Source organism: Entelurus aequoreus, linkage group LG19 (genome assembly GCF_033978785.1).
Source record: "Entelurus aequoreus isolate RoL-2023_Sb linkage group LG19, RoL_Eaeq_v1.1, whole genome shotgun sequence".
Taxonomy (NCBI): domain Eukaryota; kingdom Metazoa; phylum Chordata; class Actinopteri; order Syngnathiformes; family Syngnathidae; genus Entelurus; species Entelurus aequoreus.
Window position 1 is genome coordinate 37,714,476 of NC_084749.1, and position 17,555 is coordinate 37,732,030.

General features: G+C 39.9%; 1 protein-coding gene across 1 annotated transcript in view; it reads left to right on the forward strand.

Moving 5' to 3' along the window:
* The first annotated feature begins 4,795 nt into the window (after positions 1–4,795).
* adcy1a (adenylate cyclase 1a) overlaps positions 4,796–17,555 on the forward strand; it is a 272,153-nt gene continuing 259,393 nt past the window's right edge. Inside the window, exon 1 of the mRNA XM_062028481.1 lies at positions 4,796–5,591. Coding sequence (XP_061884465.1) covers positions 4,977–5,591 — 615 coding nt within the window. The 5' untranslated portion in view covers positions 4,796–4,976. The remainder of the gene's footprint in view (positions 5,592–17,555) is intronic.

Consider the following 17,555-nt stretch of genomic DNA (forward strand, 5'->3'; position numbering starts at 1 on the left):
ATATTTGCGCCTATAACAATCCGGATGGTTCTTTTCTTCTTTGTTCCAGAGGACACAACGTCCACAGTTTCCAAGACCACAGAACACTTTTCCACTTTACATCAGTCCATCTTAGATGAGCTCGGGCCCTGCGAAGCCGGCGGCGTTTCTGGGTGTTTCGCTTTGCATAGTAGAGTTTTAACTTGCACTTACAGATGTAGCGGCGAACTGTAGTTACTGACAGTGGTTTTTTCTGAAGTGTTCCTGAGCCCATGAGGTGATATCCTTTACACGCTGACGTCGCTTTTTGATGCAGTACCGTCTGAGGGATCGAAGGTCCGTAATATCATCGCTTACGTGCAGTGATTTCTCCGAATTCTCTGAACCTTTTGATGATATTACGGACCGTAGATAGTGAAATCCCTAAATTCCTTGCAATAGCTTGTTGAGAAATGTTGTTCTTAAACTGTTGGACAATTTGCTCACGCATTTGTTCACAAAGTTTGTTTGTGAATGACTGAACATTTCATGGGAGCTACTTTTATACCCAGTAATGGCACCCACCTGTTCCCAATTGCCCCGTTAACCTGTCGGATGTTCCAAATAAGTGTTTGATAATCATTCCTCAACTTTCTCAGTCTTTTTTGCCACTTGTGCCAGATTTTTTGAAACATGTTGCAGGCATCAAATTCCAAATGACCGTTTTCCATTTCGAACGTTAAGCATCTTGTCTTTGCAGTCTATTCAATTGAATGTAGGTTGAAAAAGATTTGCAAATCATTGTATTCTGTTTATATTTACGATTTACGCAACGTGCCAACTTCACTGGTTTTGGGTTTTGTAACATGTGGGTTTACGTTTCATCTTGGGTAAGCACAAAAAACAAATGAGTAATATTTTCGAAGAACTACCACAATAATCAAAGTATTTAAAAATAATGAAATGAGGCTGGGCTCCCTCACTCCATCTCAAACACATAAGAGATGAAAGCCGTATCTGTTTCTGCACAATTTGAAAGGAGGACCAAGCGCCATAACAGACTATGCATTCTGAAATTTTTCAACGGCATAAAAACTGACTCCATTGACGAAACATAGACAAGCTTGGCTTCGACAATAAAGTTAAAGTGCCAACGATTGTCACACACACACTAGGTGTGGCGAAATTATTCTCTGCATTTGACCCATCACCCTTGATCACCCCCTGGGAGGTGAGGGGAGCAGTGAGCAGCAGCGGTGGCCGCGCCCGGGAATCATTTTGGTGATTTAACCCCCAATTCCAACCCTTGATGCTGAGTGCCAAGCAGGGAGGTAATGGGTCCCATTTTTATAGTCTTTGGTATGACTCGCCCGGGGTTTGAACTCACAACGTACCGATCTCAGGGCGGACACTCTAACCCAGGGGTGTCCAAACTTTTTCCACTGAGGGCCGCACATGGAAAAATTAAAGCATGTGGGGGACATTTTGATATTTTTCATTTTCAAAACATAACAAAATATATGGATTTTTCATTTATTTTACCTTTAGGGGTCCCGGGGACCATAAAGGGTCTCAGTCATTAAAATGTTAAAAATAAGTAAAATTATTATTTTTTTATTTAACGCTTACAGTTAATCTCTATATCAACTTCAAGTTCAAATAAAGTAATTAAAAAAAAAAGGTTTTATGGCTTTTCTGTCAAAAACAACTAAGTTTTTTATAGTAAAACTGAAATATGCAGTATTTAGTAATTAGAGCCTTAAAAGATCAATAATGCAGGACACCATTGATTTTACTTCTTTAATATTTTTGAGTACAGTAATCACAGTGAAAAGATACATACAATACCACTAAATATATTTGGGATCCAAAAGGTGCCCCACTCATAAAGTGATACATTTTTATTAGGTTTTTCTTTTACTTTCAACACTTAAGTTACGGGATCAACTTCAGATATATCTGTCCATTTTACGTTTAAACTATTATTTTTTGGTTTTATGCTCTTTTGTCAAATAAAACTTTAATGTTTTTATATGGAATCTGCACAATATATGCAATATTTACCGCATAAGACATTTTAAAGTGAAGTAAGTGAAGCCTTGAAAATAATTCATTATTACATAGATTTTTTTGTCATTATTATTTTTTTTAAACAATGGCAAAAAAAGAAAGACAAAATTTAACAAAAAACAGCCTGCATGGCAGCTTTTTGTCAACTTTTTCTCGTTAGATTTCACCTCCTTCCACTTTTTTGAATGTTCTTTGTTTATTTTTGCAATAGCATTTCCAGAATGTGTGGCGGGCCGCTAAACAATTAGCTGCGGGCCGCACTTTGGACACCCCTGCTCTAACCTAACCACCCACTGATGGCGGCAGGTTACTCAAATCTTTTGTCTATTGGAAGTGCTCATATGGGTCAATTCCACCAATTTACCACTTATTTTTCCGAGGTAACACGCCTTTGGAATAGGGTACGGTTTGTCTCGGTGTGGTCTCTGGATGTATTTATTTTGTACGATCCATTTTAATCTAGTTTGATGCACTCTCTCACATTCATGAAAACAAAACCTACGTCCAGCGAAAACTGTTACCCAGCACCCACAATGCATTTCAAATTCACGTGCCCTTTCAAGGCCAATGTGTAAATAGTCAAAGACAAAGCATGCCCTTAAACCATAAGGGTTGCACATTATCGTACATTGTCCCCTTTCAGAAGCTTTTTATATATGTATATATTGTGGCTCTTTTTTTTTTTACCTACACAAATACGCAGATCAAATTCTTGTAATGCCGGAGCATTGTATGGTGCAGCTGATCTATTTTTAGCTGGAAACTACATCTGCTCTGACTGCAGACGCTGAGGGGAAATCACCGGCACTGCCTTGCTGCTGTTCCCCCAAACACCCTGATATTACATTGTAGACGCGTTATTGCACTGTTAATCACATACAGACTGCTCATTATAATTGAAAGTTGAGTCTCTTGAACGCACCACTGTGAAATGCAACCAGGATTTCATAACATTTAACAGTTTTTCACCGAAAAAATTTACTGAAACAAATGACTGCATGTAAAAACTAGCCTTATATTTCACAGCAAACATTTCACAGTCAAATACTGTAAATGGTACTGTGAAAGTAATTTGCTTGGAATTCACAATGTGGGTTTTTTTTACAGTGCATTTCTAGTGCCTGTTGGTTTTAATCTAAGCATGTTGTTACATCACATAGACCTGCTGGTAACCTTCCCGAAGACCCCCAAGTGGTCCAACTCCTTTGCAAGCAGAGGGAGGCAGCATGGTGGGTGAGAGAGAGAGGGAGAGACAGACAGAGCGAGAGAGAGAGAGAGAGAGACAAAGAGAAAGAGAGAGAGACAAAGAGAGGGAGAGACAGAGAGACTAAGAGCGGGAGCGAGAGAGAGAGAGACTAAGGGAGGGAGAAAGAGAGAGAGACTAAGAGAGGGAGAGAGAGACAGACTAAGAGAGGGTGAGAGAGAGAAAGAGAGACTAAGAGGGGGAGTGAGAGAGAGAGACTAAGGGAGGGAGAAAGAGAGAGAGAGAGAGACTAAGAGAGGGAGAGAGAGAGACTAAGAGAGGGTGAGAGAGAGAGGGAGAGAGAGAGAGACTAAGAGGGGGAGTGAGAGAGAGAGAGACTAAGAGAGGGACAGAGAGAGAGAGATTAGAGAGGGAGAGCGAGAGAGACTAAGAGATGTGTGAGAGAGAGACTAAGAGGGGGAGCGAGAGAGAGACTAGGAGAGAGAGATATTTAGAGAGGGAGAAAGAGAGAGAGACTAAGAGAGGGGGAGAGAGAGAGAGATTAAGAGAGGGAGAGCGAGAGACTAAGAGGGGGAGCGAGAGAGAGACTAAGAGAGGGAGAGAGAGAGATTTAGAGAGGGAGAAAGAGAGAGAGACTAAGAGAGGGAGAATAAAGAGAGAGACTAAGAGAGAGAGAGAGAGATTAAGAGAGGGGGAGCGAGAAAGAGACTAAGAGAGGGAGAGAGAGACAGATTTAGAGAGGGAGAAAGAGAGAGAGAGAGACTAAGAGAGGGAGAAAGAAAGAGATAGACTAAGAGAGGGAGAGAGACAAAGAGAGAGAGAGGGATTTAGAGAGGGAGAAAGAAAGAGAGAGACTAAGAGAGGGGGAGAGAGAGACTAAGAGAGGGAGAAAGAAAGAGAGAGACTAAGAGAGGAGAGAGAGCGAGAGACTAAGAGAGGGAGAGAGAGAGAGATTTAGAGAGGGAGAAAGAGAGAGAGAGAGACTAAGAGAGGGAGAAAGAAAGAGATAGACTAAGAGAGGGAGAGAGAGAAAGAGAGAGAGAGATTTAGAGAGGGAGAAAGAAAGAGAGAGACTAAGAGAGGGAGCGAGAGAGACTAAGAGAGGGAGAAAGAAAGAGAGAGACTAAGAGAGGAGAGAGAGAGCGAGAGACTAAGAGAGAGAGAGAGACTAAGAGAGGGAGAAAGAGAGAGAGACTAAGAGAGGGAGAAAGAAAGATATAGACTAAGAGAGGGAGAGAGAGATTAAGAAAGGGGGGCGAGAGCAAGAGAGACTAAGAGAGGGAGAGAGAGAGATTAAGGGAGGGAGAGCGAGAGACGAAGAGGGGGGGAGAGAGAGATATTTAGAGAGGGAGAAAGAGAGAGAGAGAGACTAAGAGAGGGAGAAAGAAAGAGAGAGACTAAGAGAGGGGGGAGAGATAGACTAATTAGAGGGGGGGAGAGAGAGAGAGAGGGACTAAGAGAGGGAAAGAGAGAGAGGTGGGGAAAGAGAGAGAGAGACTGAGAGAGAGAGAGAGAGAGAGAGAGAGAGAGAGAGAGAGAGAGAGAGAGAGAGAGAGCGAGAGAGAGAGAGAGAGATGATGCTGACTTTTCTGATGACACGCCAATATTCGTCAACCTGTGGCTAGGGTGCGCGTGGTGCTCCTGAGGCGGCGGGGGTCTGGGTCGTCACTTGCGGACTCATGGAGAGGAAAAAGAGTCCGAGACATTCCCATAAAGTTGCCACGTCGTGCGCCATCCCCGCTTCATGAATGGACCCATCATGGAGGAGATGCCGTTCCAAAGATTCAAGACCCGGCGGAGGAAGGGTCGCTGCCCGGCAGGTGCGCCCCTGGACGCCATCGTGTGCGAGGACGAGTTCAACAGCCAGGAGCTGGAGGCTCTCTTCCAGAACTACAAGCTGAAGCTGGAGCAGACCGCCACCCTCAAGGCTCTGGCGGTGCTAATCATCGCCGCGTCGTCGCTGTCCCTCATGGAGCTGCTCTCCAACTCCCGCCTCAGCCTCTCCAAGGGCTCCAACCCCGTGCACTGCGTGGTCTTCCTGTCGCTCTTCATCGTCACCAACGTCAAATACCTGCAGGTCACGCAGCTGCAGCAAATCGCCAAGCTCGCCCTGCTCTTCAGCTTCACCTTCGCGCTGCTCTGCTGCCCCTTCCCGCTGGCCCTCGGCACGTCGGAGACGGTGAGCGCCGCCGCGCCGGAGCAAGGCGTGTGGCAGCTCATGCTGGTCACCCTGGTGGCGTACATGCTGCTGCCGGTGCGGACTCTGCTGGCGGTGCTCTTCGGCGTCATGTTGGCCGCTTCCCACTTCATAGTCATCTCCACGTCGGTGACCGGGAGAACGCAGCAGCTGTGGAGACCGGTAGGTGTTGCACCTGTGGCCCACACACCTCTCGAACCACATGCTTTTTTTTTTACATTAGTTCATGCACTCGTTCAATCATAGAGGCTTTTTTTTCCCGCATTGCTGAAAAAATGAGGCACATTTGAACCCGGAGGCTCCCATCGGTGACGCATGTGAAGCAATGTTGTGATGGAGACATGCAGACATGCTGTAGTATGACACCTATGATAGCTCATTTGACCATTTTTTTTTGTTTTACAAATGTTACTCCTTTTTGTAACGTTTATTTCCATAGCTTATTTATTTGTATAATGGAGGGAATAAGCTTGTCTTGCCAGAGCATTAACAAAATATTGGTATCCTGAACTCACATTTCTATTAGAATCAGTGCTGTCAAAATATATATATTTTTAATCGGATTAATAACACTGAAATAATCATGATTAACCAAAGGTTATTACTAGCTTGCATATTTCCAATTAACTTAACTTTTTTAAAAATATGCCTATAATTCACAATCAGTATGTAAGACAAGCAAATGCATTTTTTTTATTGCATTCCACCTAAATAAATTAAGGTAATCGTGTCTCTCACCTTGATAATAAAAGGATGTGGACACAAACTGAGTAGTTGGTCCACTTTGACAGCCCATTATACCCGTAAATGGTGAAAAAGACCTACAAAGACGCTTCGATCCACCCCCCTATTTTCTTGGCGAGGATTATGAGTCATTCCTCATCTAAATGGGAATATATCAACATCCGAACAGCATCACAGTGAGAGCAGACATTGTACACTACGTGATGTTTTATTTCCATAGCTTATTTATTTGTATAATGGAGGGAATAAGCTTGTCTTGCCAGAGCGTTAACAAAATATTGGTACCCTGAACTCACATTTCTATTAGAATCAGTGCTGTCAAAATATATATTTTTTTAATCGGATTAATAACACTGAAATAATCATGATTAATCAAAGGTTATTGCTAGCTTTCATATTTCCAATTAACTTAACTTTTTTTAAATTATGCCTATATATCACAATAAGACAAGCAAATGCATTTAAAAAAAAAATTGCATTCCACCTAAATAAATTAAGTAAATTAAGCTAATCGTGTCTCTCACCTTGATAATAAAAGGATGTGGACACAAACTGAGAAGTTGGTCCACTTTGACAGCCCATTATACCCGTAAATGGTGAAAAAGACCTAAAAAGATGCTTCGATCCACCCCCCTATTTTCTTGGTGAGGATTATGAGTCATTCCTCATCTAAATGGGAATATATCAACATCCGAACAGCATCACAGTGAGAGCAGACATTGTACACTACGTGATGTTTTATTTCTATAGCTTATTTATTTGTATAATGGAGGGAATAAGCTTGTCTTGCCAGAGCATTAACAAAATATTGGTATCCTGAACTCACATTTCTATTAGAATCAGTGCTGTCAAAATATATATATTTTTAATCGGATTAATAACACTGAAATAATCATGATTAATCAAAGGTTATTACTAGGTTTCATATTTCCAATTAACTTAACTTTTTTTTAAATATGCCTATAATTCACAATCAGTATGTAAGACAAGCAAATGCATTTTTTTTTTATTGCATTCCACCTAAATAAATTAAGGTAATCGTGTCTCTCACCTTGATAAAAACAGGATGTGGACACAAACTGAGTAGTTGGTCCACTTTGACAGCCCATTATACCCGTAAATGGTAAAAAACTAAAAAGACGCTTCGATCCACCCCCCTATTTTCTTGGCGAGGATTATGAGTCATTCCTCATCTAAATGGGAATATATGAACATCCGAACAGCATCACAGTGAGAGCAGACATTGTACACTACGTGATGTTTTATTTCTATAGCTTATTTATTTGTATAATGGAGGGAATACGCTTGTCTTGCCAGAGCATTAACAAAATATTGGTATCCTGAACTCACATTTCTATTAGAATCAATGCTGTCAAAATATATATATTTTTAATCGGATTTATAACACTGAAATAATCATGATTAATCAAAGGTTATTACTAGCTTGCATATTTCCAATTAACTTCACTTTTTTAAAAATATGCCTATAATTCACAATCAGTATGTAAGACAAGCAAATGCATTTTTTTTATTGCATTCCACCTAAATAAATTAAGGTAATCGTGTCTCTCACCTTGATAAAAACAGGATGTGGACACAAACTGAGTAGTTGGTCCACTTTGACAGCCCATTATACCCGTACATGGTGAAAAAGACCTAAAAAGACGCTTCGATCCACCCCCCTATTTTCTTGGCGAGGATTATGAGTCATTCCTCATCTAAATGGGGAATATATCAACATCCGAACAGCATCACAGTGAGAGCAGACATTGTACACTACGTGATGTTTTATTTCCATAGCTTATTTATTTGTATAATGGAGGGAATAAGCTTGTCTTGCCAGAGCATTAACAAAATATTGGTATCCTGAACTCACATTTCTATTAGAATCAGTGCTGTCAAAATATATATATTTTTAATCGGATTAATAACACTGAAATAATCATGATTAATCAAAGGTTATTACTAGCTTGCATATTTCCAATTAACTTAACTTTTTTTAAAATATGCCTATAATTCACAATCAGTATGTAAGACAAGCAAATGCATTTTTTTTTATTGCATTCCACCTAAATAAATTAAGGTAATCGTGTCTCTCACCTTGATAAAAACAGGATGTGGACACAAACTGAGTAGTTGGTCCACTTTGACAGCCCATTATACCCGTAAATGGTGAAAAAGACCTAAAAAGACGCTTCGATCCACCCCCCTATTTTCTTGGCGAGGATTATGAGTCATTCCTCATCTAAATGGGAATATATCAACATCTGAACAGCATCACAGTGAGAGCAGACATTGTACACTACATGATGTTTTATTTCCATAGCTTATGATAGCTCATTTGACCATTTTTTTTTGTTTTACAAATGTTACTCCTTTTTGTAACGTTTATTTCCAAAGCTTATTTATTTGTATAAGGGAGGGAATAAGCTTGTCTTGCCAGAGCATTAACAAAATATTGGTATCCTGAACTCACATTTCTATTAGAATCAGTGCTGTCAAAATATATATATTTTTAATCGGATTTATAACACTGAAATAATCATGATTAATCAAAGGTTATTACTAGCTTGCATATTTCCAATTAACTTAACTTTTTTAAAAATATGCCTATAATTCACAATCAGTATGTAAGACAAGCAAATGCATTTTTTTTTATTGCATTCCACCTAAATAAATTAAGGCAATCGTGTCTCTCACCTTGATAAAAACAGGATGTGGACACAAACTGAGTAGTTGGTCCACTTTGACAGCCCATTATACCTGTAAATGGTGAAAAAGACCTAAAAAGACGCTTCGATCCACCCCCCTATTTTCTTGGCGAGGATTATGAGTCATTCCTCATCTAAATGGGGAATATATCAACATCCGAACAGCATCACAGTGAGAGCAGACATTGTACACTACGTGATGTTTTATTTCCATAGCTTATTTATTTGTATAATGGAGGGAATAAGCTTGTCTTGCCAGAGCGTTAACAAAATATTGGTACCCTGAACTCACATTTCTATTAGAATCAGTGCTGTCAAAATATATATATATTTAATCGGATTAATAACACTGAAATAATCATGATTAACCAAAGGTTATTACTAGCTTGCATATTTCCAATTAACTTAACTTTTTAAAAAATATGCCTATAATTCACAATCAGTATGTAAGACAAGCAAATGCATTTTTTTTATTGCATTCCACCTAAATAAATTAAGGTAATCGTGTCTCTCACCTTGATAAAAACAGGATGTGGACACAAACTGAGTAGTTGGTCCACCTTGACAGCCCATTATACCCGTAAATGGTGAAAAAGACCTAAAAAGACGCTTCAATCCACCCCCCTATTTTCTTGGCGAGGATTATGAGTCATTCCTCATCTAAATGGGAATATATCAACATCCGAACAGCATCACAGTGAGAGCAGACATTGTACACTACGTGATGTTTTATTTCCATGGCTTATTTATTTGTATAGTGGAGGGAATAAGCTTGTCTTGCCAGAGCATTAACAAAATATTGGTATCCTGAACTCACATTTCTATTAGAATCAGTGCTGTCAAAATATATATATTTTTAATCGGATTAATAACACTGAAATAATCATGATTAATCAAAGGTTATTACTAGCTTGCATATTTCCAATTAACTTAACTTTTTTAAAAATATGCCTATAATTCACAATCAGTATGTAAGACAAGCAAATGCATTTTTTTTTATTGCATTCCACCTAAATAAATTAAGGTAATCGTGTCTCTCACCTTGATAAAAACAGGATGTGGACACAAACTGAGTAGTTGGTCCACTTTGACAGCCCATTATACCCGTAAATGGTGAAAAAGACCTAAAAAGACGCTTCGATCCACCCCCCTATTTTCTTGGTGAGGATTATGAGTCATTCCTCATCTAAATGGGAATATATCAACATCCGAACAGCATCACAGTGAGAGCAGACATTGTACACTACGTGATGTTTTATTTCCATAGCTTATTTATTTGTATAATGGAGGGAATAAGCTTGTTTTGCCAGAGCATTAACAAAATATTGGTATCCTGAACTCACATTTCTATTAGAATCAGTGCTGTCAAAATATATATATATATATTTTTAATCGGATTAATAACACTGAAATAATCATGATTAATCAAAGGTTATTACTAGCTTGCATATTTCCAATTAACTTAACTTTTTTTAAAATATGCCTATAATTCACAATCAGTATGTAAGACAAGCAAATGCATTTTTTTTTATTGCATTCCACCTAAATAAATTAAGGTAATCGTGTCTCTCACCTTGATAAAAACAGGATGTGGACACAAACTGAGTAGTTGGTCCACTTTGACAGCCCATTATACCCGTAAATGGTGAAAAAGACCTAAAAAGACGCTTCGATCCACCCCCCTATTTTCTTGGTGAGGATTATGAGTCATTCCTCATCTAAATGGGAATATATCAACATCCGAACAGCATCACAGTGAGAGCAGACATTGTACACTACGTGATGTTTTATTTCTATAGCTTATTTATTTGTATAATGGAGGGAATAAGCCTGTTTTGCCAGAGCGTTAACAAAATATTGGTATCCTGAACTCACATTTCTATTAGAATCAGTGCTGTCAAAATATATATATTTTTAATCGGATTAATAACACTGAAATAATCATGATTAATCAAAGGTTATTACTAGCTTGCATATTTCCAATTAACTTAACTTTTTTAAAAATATGCCTATAATTCACAATCAGTATGTAAGACAAGCAAATGCATTTTTTTTTATTGCATTCCACCTAAATAAATTAAGGTAATCGTGTCTCTCACCTTGATAAAAACAGGATGTGGACACAAACTGAGTAGTTGGTCCACTTTGACAGCCCATTATACCCGTAAATGGTGAAAAAGACCTAAAAAGACGCTTCGATCCACCCCCCTATTTTCTTGGCGAGGATTATGAGTCATTCCTCATCTAAATGGGAATATATCAACATCCGAACAGCATCACAGTGAGAGCAGACATTGTACACTATGTGATGTTTTATTTCCATAGCTTATTTATTTGTATAATGGAGGGAATAAGCTTGTCTTGCCAGAGCATTAACAAAATATTGGTATCCTGAACTCACATTTCTATTAGAATCAGTGCTGTCAAAATATATATATTTTTAATCGGATTAATAACACTGAAATAATCATGATTAATCAAAGGTTATTACTAGCTTGCATATTTCCAATTAACTTAACTTTTTTAAAAATATGCCTATAATTCACAATCAGTATGTAAGACAAGCAAATGCATTTTTTTATTGCATTCCACCTAAATAAATTAAGGTAATCGTGTCTCTCACCTTGATAAAAACAGGATGTGGACACAAACTGAGTAGTTGGTCCACTTTGACAGCCCATTATACCCATAAATGGTGAAAAAGACCTAAAAAGACGCTTCGATCCACCCCCCTATTTTCTTGGCGAGGATTATGAGTCATTCCTCATCTAAATGGGAATATATCAACATCCGAACAGCATCACAGTGAGAGCAGACATTGTACACTACGTGATGTTTTATTTCCATAGCTTATTTATTTGTATAATGGAGGGAATAAGCTTGTCTTGCCAGAGCATTAACAAAATATTGGTATCCTGAACTCACATTTCTATTAGAATCAGTGCTGTCAAAATATATATATTTTTAATCGGATTAATAACACTGAAATAATCATGATTAATCAAAGGTTATTACTTGCTTGCATATTTCCAATTAACTTAACTTTTTTTAAAATATGCCTATAATTCACAATCAGTATGTAAGACAAGCAAATGCATTTTTTTTAATTGCATTCCACCTAAATAAATTAAGGTAATCGTGTCTCTCACCTTGATAAAAACAGGATGTGGACACAAACTGAGTAGTTGGTCCACTTTGACAGCCCATTATACCCGTAAATGGTGAAAAAGACCTAAAAAGACGCTTCAATCCACCCCCCTATTTTCTTGGTGAGGATTATGAGTCATTCCTCATCTAAATGGGAATATATCAACATCTGAACAGCATCAAAGTGAGAGCAGACATTGTACACTATGTGATGTTTTATTTCCATAGCTTATTTATTTGTACAGTGGAGGGAATAATCTTGTCTTGCCAGAGCGTTAACAAAATATTTGTATCCTGAACTCACATTTCTATTAGAATCAGTGCTGTCAAAATATATATTTTCTTAATCGGATTAATAACACTTTTGGATTTGAAATAATCATGATTAATCACAGGTTATTACTATCTTGCATAATAAAAATTAACTTCACTTTTTAAAAATGTTGCCTATAATTCACAATCATTATATAAGACAACCACACACATTTCTTTTTTTTTTTTATTGCATTCAACCTAAATAAAGTAATGCAATTAAGGTAATCGTGTCTCTCACCTTGATAATAAAAGAATGTGGACACAAACTGAGAAGTCGGTCCACTTTGACAGCCCATTATACCCGTACATGGTGAAAAAGACCCTAAAAAGACGCTTTGATCCACCCCCCTATTTTCTTGGCGAGGATTATGAGTCATTACTTATCTAAATGGGAATATATCAACATCCGAACAGCATCAAAGTGAGAGCAGACATTGTACACTTAGTGATGTTTTTTTTCCATAGCTTATTTATTTGTATAGTGGAGAGAATAAGCTTGTCTTGCCAGAGTGTTAACAAAATATTGGTATCCTGAACTCACATTTCTTTTAGAATCAGTGCTGTCAAAATGTATATATTTTTAATCGGATTAATAACACTGAAATAATCATGATTAATCACAGGTTATTACTAGCTTGCATATTTCCAATTAACTAAACTTTTTTTAAATTATGCTTAAAATTCACAATCGGTATCAGTAAGAATCAGTAAGACAAGCAAATGCATTTTTTTATTTTTTTTTATTGCATTCAACCTAAATAAATTAAGTAAATTAAGGTAATCGTGTCTCTCACCTTGATAATAACAGGATTAGAGTAGTTGGTCCTTTTTGTCAGCCCATTATACCCGTAAATGGTGAAAAAGACCTAAAAAGACGCTTCAATCCACCCCCCTATTTTCTTGGTGAGGATTATGAGTCATTCCTCATCTAAATGGGAATATATCAACATCTGAACAGCATCAAAGTGAGAGCAGACATTGTACACTATGTGATGTTTTATTTCCATAGCTTATTTATTTGTACAGTGGAGGGAATAATCTTGTCTTGCCAGAGCGTTAACAAAATATTTGTATCCTGAACTCACATTTCTATTAGAATCAGTGCTGTCAAAATATATATTTTCTTAATCGGATTAATAACACTTTTGGATTTGAAATAATCATGATTAATCACAGGTTATTACTATCTTGCATAATAAAAATTAACTTCACTTTTTAAAAATGTTGCCTATAATTCACAATTATTATGTAAGACAACCACACACATTTCTTTTTTTTTTTTATTGCATTCAACCTAAATAAAGTAATTAAATTAAGGTAATCGTGTCTCTCACCTTGATAATAAAAGAATGTGGACACAAACTGAGAAGTCGGTCCACTTTGACAGCCCATTATACCCGTACATGGTGAAAAAGACCCTAAAAAGACGCTTTGATCCACCCCCCTATTTTCTTGGCGAGGATTATGAGTCATTCCTTATCTAAATGGGAATATATCAACATCCGAACAGCATCAAAGTGAGAGCAGACATTGTACACTTAGTGATGTTTTATTTCCATAGCTTATTTATTTGTATAGTGGAGAGAATAAGCTTGTCTTGCCGGAGCGTTAACAAAATATTGATATCCTGAACTCACATTTCTATTAGAAACAGTGCTGTCAAAATATATATATTTTTAATTGGATTAATAACACTGAAATAATCATGTTTAATCACAGGTTATTACTAGCTTGCATATTTCCAATTAACTTAACTTTTTTTAAAATGATGCCTATAATTCACAATCAGTATGTAAGACAAGCAAATGCATTTCTTTTTTATTGCATTCCACCTAAATGATTGTGTCTCTCACCTTGATAATAAAAGGATGTGGACACAAACTGAGAAGTGAGTCCACTTTGACAACCAATTATACCCGTAAATGGTGAAAAAGACCTAAAAAGACGCTTCGATCAACCCCCCTATTTTCTTGGCGAGGATTATGAGTCATTCCTCATCTAAATGGGAATATATCAACATCCGAACAGCATCACAGTGAGAGCAGACATTGTACACTACGTGATGTTTTATTTCCATAGCTTATTTATTTGTATAATGGAGGGAATACGCTTGTCTTGCTAGAGCGTTAACAAAATATTGGTATCCTGAACTCACATTTCTATTGGAAACAGTGCTGTCAAAATATATATATTTTTAATCGGATTAATAACACTGAAATAATCATGATTAATCACAGGTTCTTGCTAGCTTGCATATTTCCAATTAACTTAACTTTTTTTAAATTATGCCTATATATCACAATAAGACAAGCAAATGCATTTAAAAAAAAATTGCATTCCACCTAAATAAATTAAGTAAATTAAGGTAATCGTGTCTCTCACCTTGATAATAAAAGGATGTGGACACAAACTGAGAAGTTGGTCCACTTTGACAGCCCATTATACCCGTAAATGGTGAAAAAGACCTAAAAAGACGCTTCAATCCACCCCCCTATTTTCTTGGCGAGGATTATGAGTCATTCCTCATCTAAATGAGAATATATCAACATCCGAACAGCATCACAGTGAGAGCAGACATTGTACAGTACGTGATGTTTTATTTCCATGGCTTATTTATTTGTATAGTGGAGGGAATAAGCTTGTCTTGCCAGAGCGTTAACAAAATATTGGTATCCTGAACTCACATTTCTATTAGAATCAGTGCTGTCAAAATTTATATATTTTTAATAGGATTAATAACACTGAAATAATCATGATTAATCACAGGTTATTACTAGCTTGCATATTTCCAATTAACTAAACTTTTTTTAAATTATGCTTAAAATTCACAATCAGTATCAGTAAGAATCAGTAAGACAAGCAAATGCATTTTTTTATTTTTTTTTATTGCATTCAACCTAAATAAATTAAGTAAATTAAGGTAATCGTGTCTCTCACCTTGATAATAACAGGATTAGAGTAGTTGGTCCTTTTTGTCAGCCCATTATACCCGTAAATGGTGAAAAAGACCTAAAAAGACGCTTCAATCCAGCCCCCTATTTTCTTGGCGAGGATTATGAGTCATTCCTCATCTAAATGGGAATATATCAACATCTGAACAGCATCAAAGTGAGAGCAGACATTGTACACTATGTGATGTTTTATTTCCATAGCTTATTTATTTGTACAGTGGAGGGAATAATCTTGTCTTTGTGAGGAACTCGCATGGCTGCCGTTTGTGTGTCCCCAGGATGCAAGAACCAGGAGGAGGAATAGCAGGTAAAATGATTTTAATTATCGTAAACAGAAAATAAAGCAGTCTTGCATAAAAAGTTCCAAACGTATAGAGTCTATCATCGAGCACTGAGGAGTGCTCGAGAGAAAACATAAATAGACATATGCTGATTGGCAGCAGGTGTGGACCGGCTGCCAATCAACGGCAGGTGAGGAGAAAGCAGTGCTCAGCGGAACAAACAGGAAATATAACAAAATAAGAGCACTGACAGGAAGTAATACAAAAACCAGGAAACAAACTGAAATGAAGTGACCGATCGTCACAGGACCCCCCCCTCAAGGAACAGATTCCAGATGTTCCCTGGAAACAAGAATGGAAAAAAGTCCAAAACTGACGGGAGGGCGGAGGGAGGAGTTGGTGGAGGGTCGCCAGGCCAAATGTCCTCGCAGCCAGCGAGGGAGAGTCAGGTGGCGGCGACGCGTTGAACGCCGCTGCCACTGGCGAGGTGGGCGACCACGGAACGGCCACATTAGTGGCCGACAAGGAGGAGGTCGCGCAGCTGGCGGCGACGATGATGATGACAGCGTCGTCGGTGGATCCGCTGCCGACGAAGAAGATGGCGGCACCGTGCAGAGTCCCGCCGGTGACGCGGAAGACCTCCGCGCCGTGCGAAGGCGCGCCAGAAAAGATGTCATCGTGGGCGGAGTCGTCGACGATGAAGCTGGTGTCATGGGCGGAGTTGTCGACAATGATGACAATGAAGATGGCGGCGCCCTGCAAAAGCCCGCCAGAGATGTGGTCGTGGGTGGATCCGCTGCCGACCAGGAAGATGGCGGTGTCGTGCGGAGTCCCACCAATGATGGAGATGGCGGCGCCGTGCGAAAGCCCGCCAGAGACGATGATGTCTCCGTGGGAGGAGACGATGGCGGGGATGACAGCGGCGTGTGCTTGGCTGCACCGCTGCTGGTAGTAGCCCCCCCTCCAGTAGGCGGATGCCAGACGCCGTTCACCACTGGGAGAAGGAGTTCCGGGTTGTTTATGTCCCCCGGTGCGAAAACCAGGGACGGGCGGTAGGGGGCCAGGAGGAGGGAAAAAGACACGTCCCTCGCCGAGTCCCAGCAGGAGGCCAGGAGGGACATCATGGAGGGCTCCACTGGAGCCTTCGCCGGACTGGCAGGACGAGCGGGTGCTGGAAGGGATAGCAGCCGTGGTGCAGCTGCTGGAAGCTGCCTTGGAGCAGGAACGGGTGCTGGGCGCTCAGCCGGTGTTGGTCGTTGTGGCGCCGCGACCGGCGTAAGACGCGGGGCTGCGACCGGCGTGCGACGCGGTGTGGGAACCGGAGGTCGACGCGCCGGCACAGGCGATTGCCGTGGAGCAGGGACAGGACACACAGCAGGCGACGGGGAAGATGGCGGCGGTGGCCGCGCCGGTCGGAGAGCCGGAGCCGGCGGCCTAGCCGGGAGGAGGGAAGGCGGCGGTGGCCGCGCCGGTCGGAGAGCCGGAGCCGGCGGCCTAGCCGGGAGGAGGGAAGGCGGCGGTGGCCGCGCCAGTCGGAGAGCCGGAGCCGGCGGCCTAGCCGGGAGGAGGGAAGGCGGCGGTGGCCGCGCCGGTCGGAGAGCCGGAACCGGCGGTCGAGGCGGAGGGAGAAGGTCCGAGCCTGCTGTGGGCTGGGACCGCACAAACCTGGCTTTCAAGTCCTCTATGAATTGTGCGGTCCAGAACGTCGGCTGTGCGTCGCCGACAGGGGTTCTCGCGAAGACACAGCATTCTGGCTCGATGATACTGTGAGGAACTCGCATGGCTGCCGTTTGTGTGTCCCCAGGATGCAAGAACCAGGAGGAGGAATAGCAGGTAAAATGATTTTAATTATCATAAACAGAAAATAAAGCAGTCTTGCATAAAAAGTTCCAAACGTATAGAGTCTATCATCGAGCACTGAGGAGTGCTCGAGAGAAAACATAAATAGACATATGCTGATTGGCAGCAGGTGTGGAC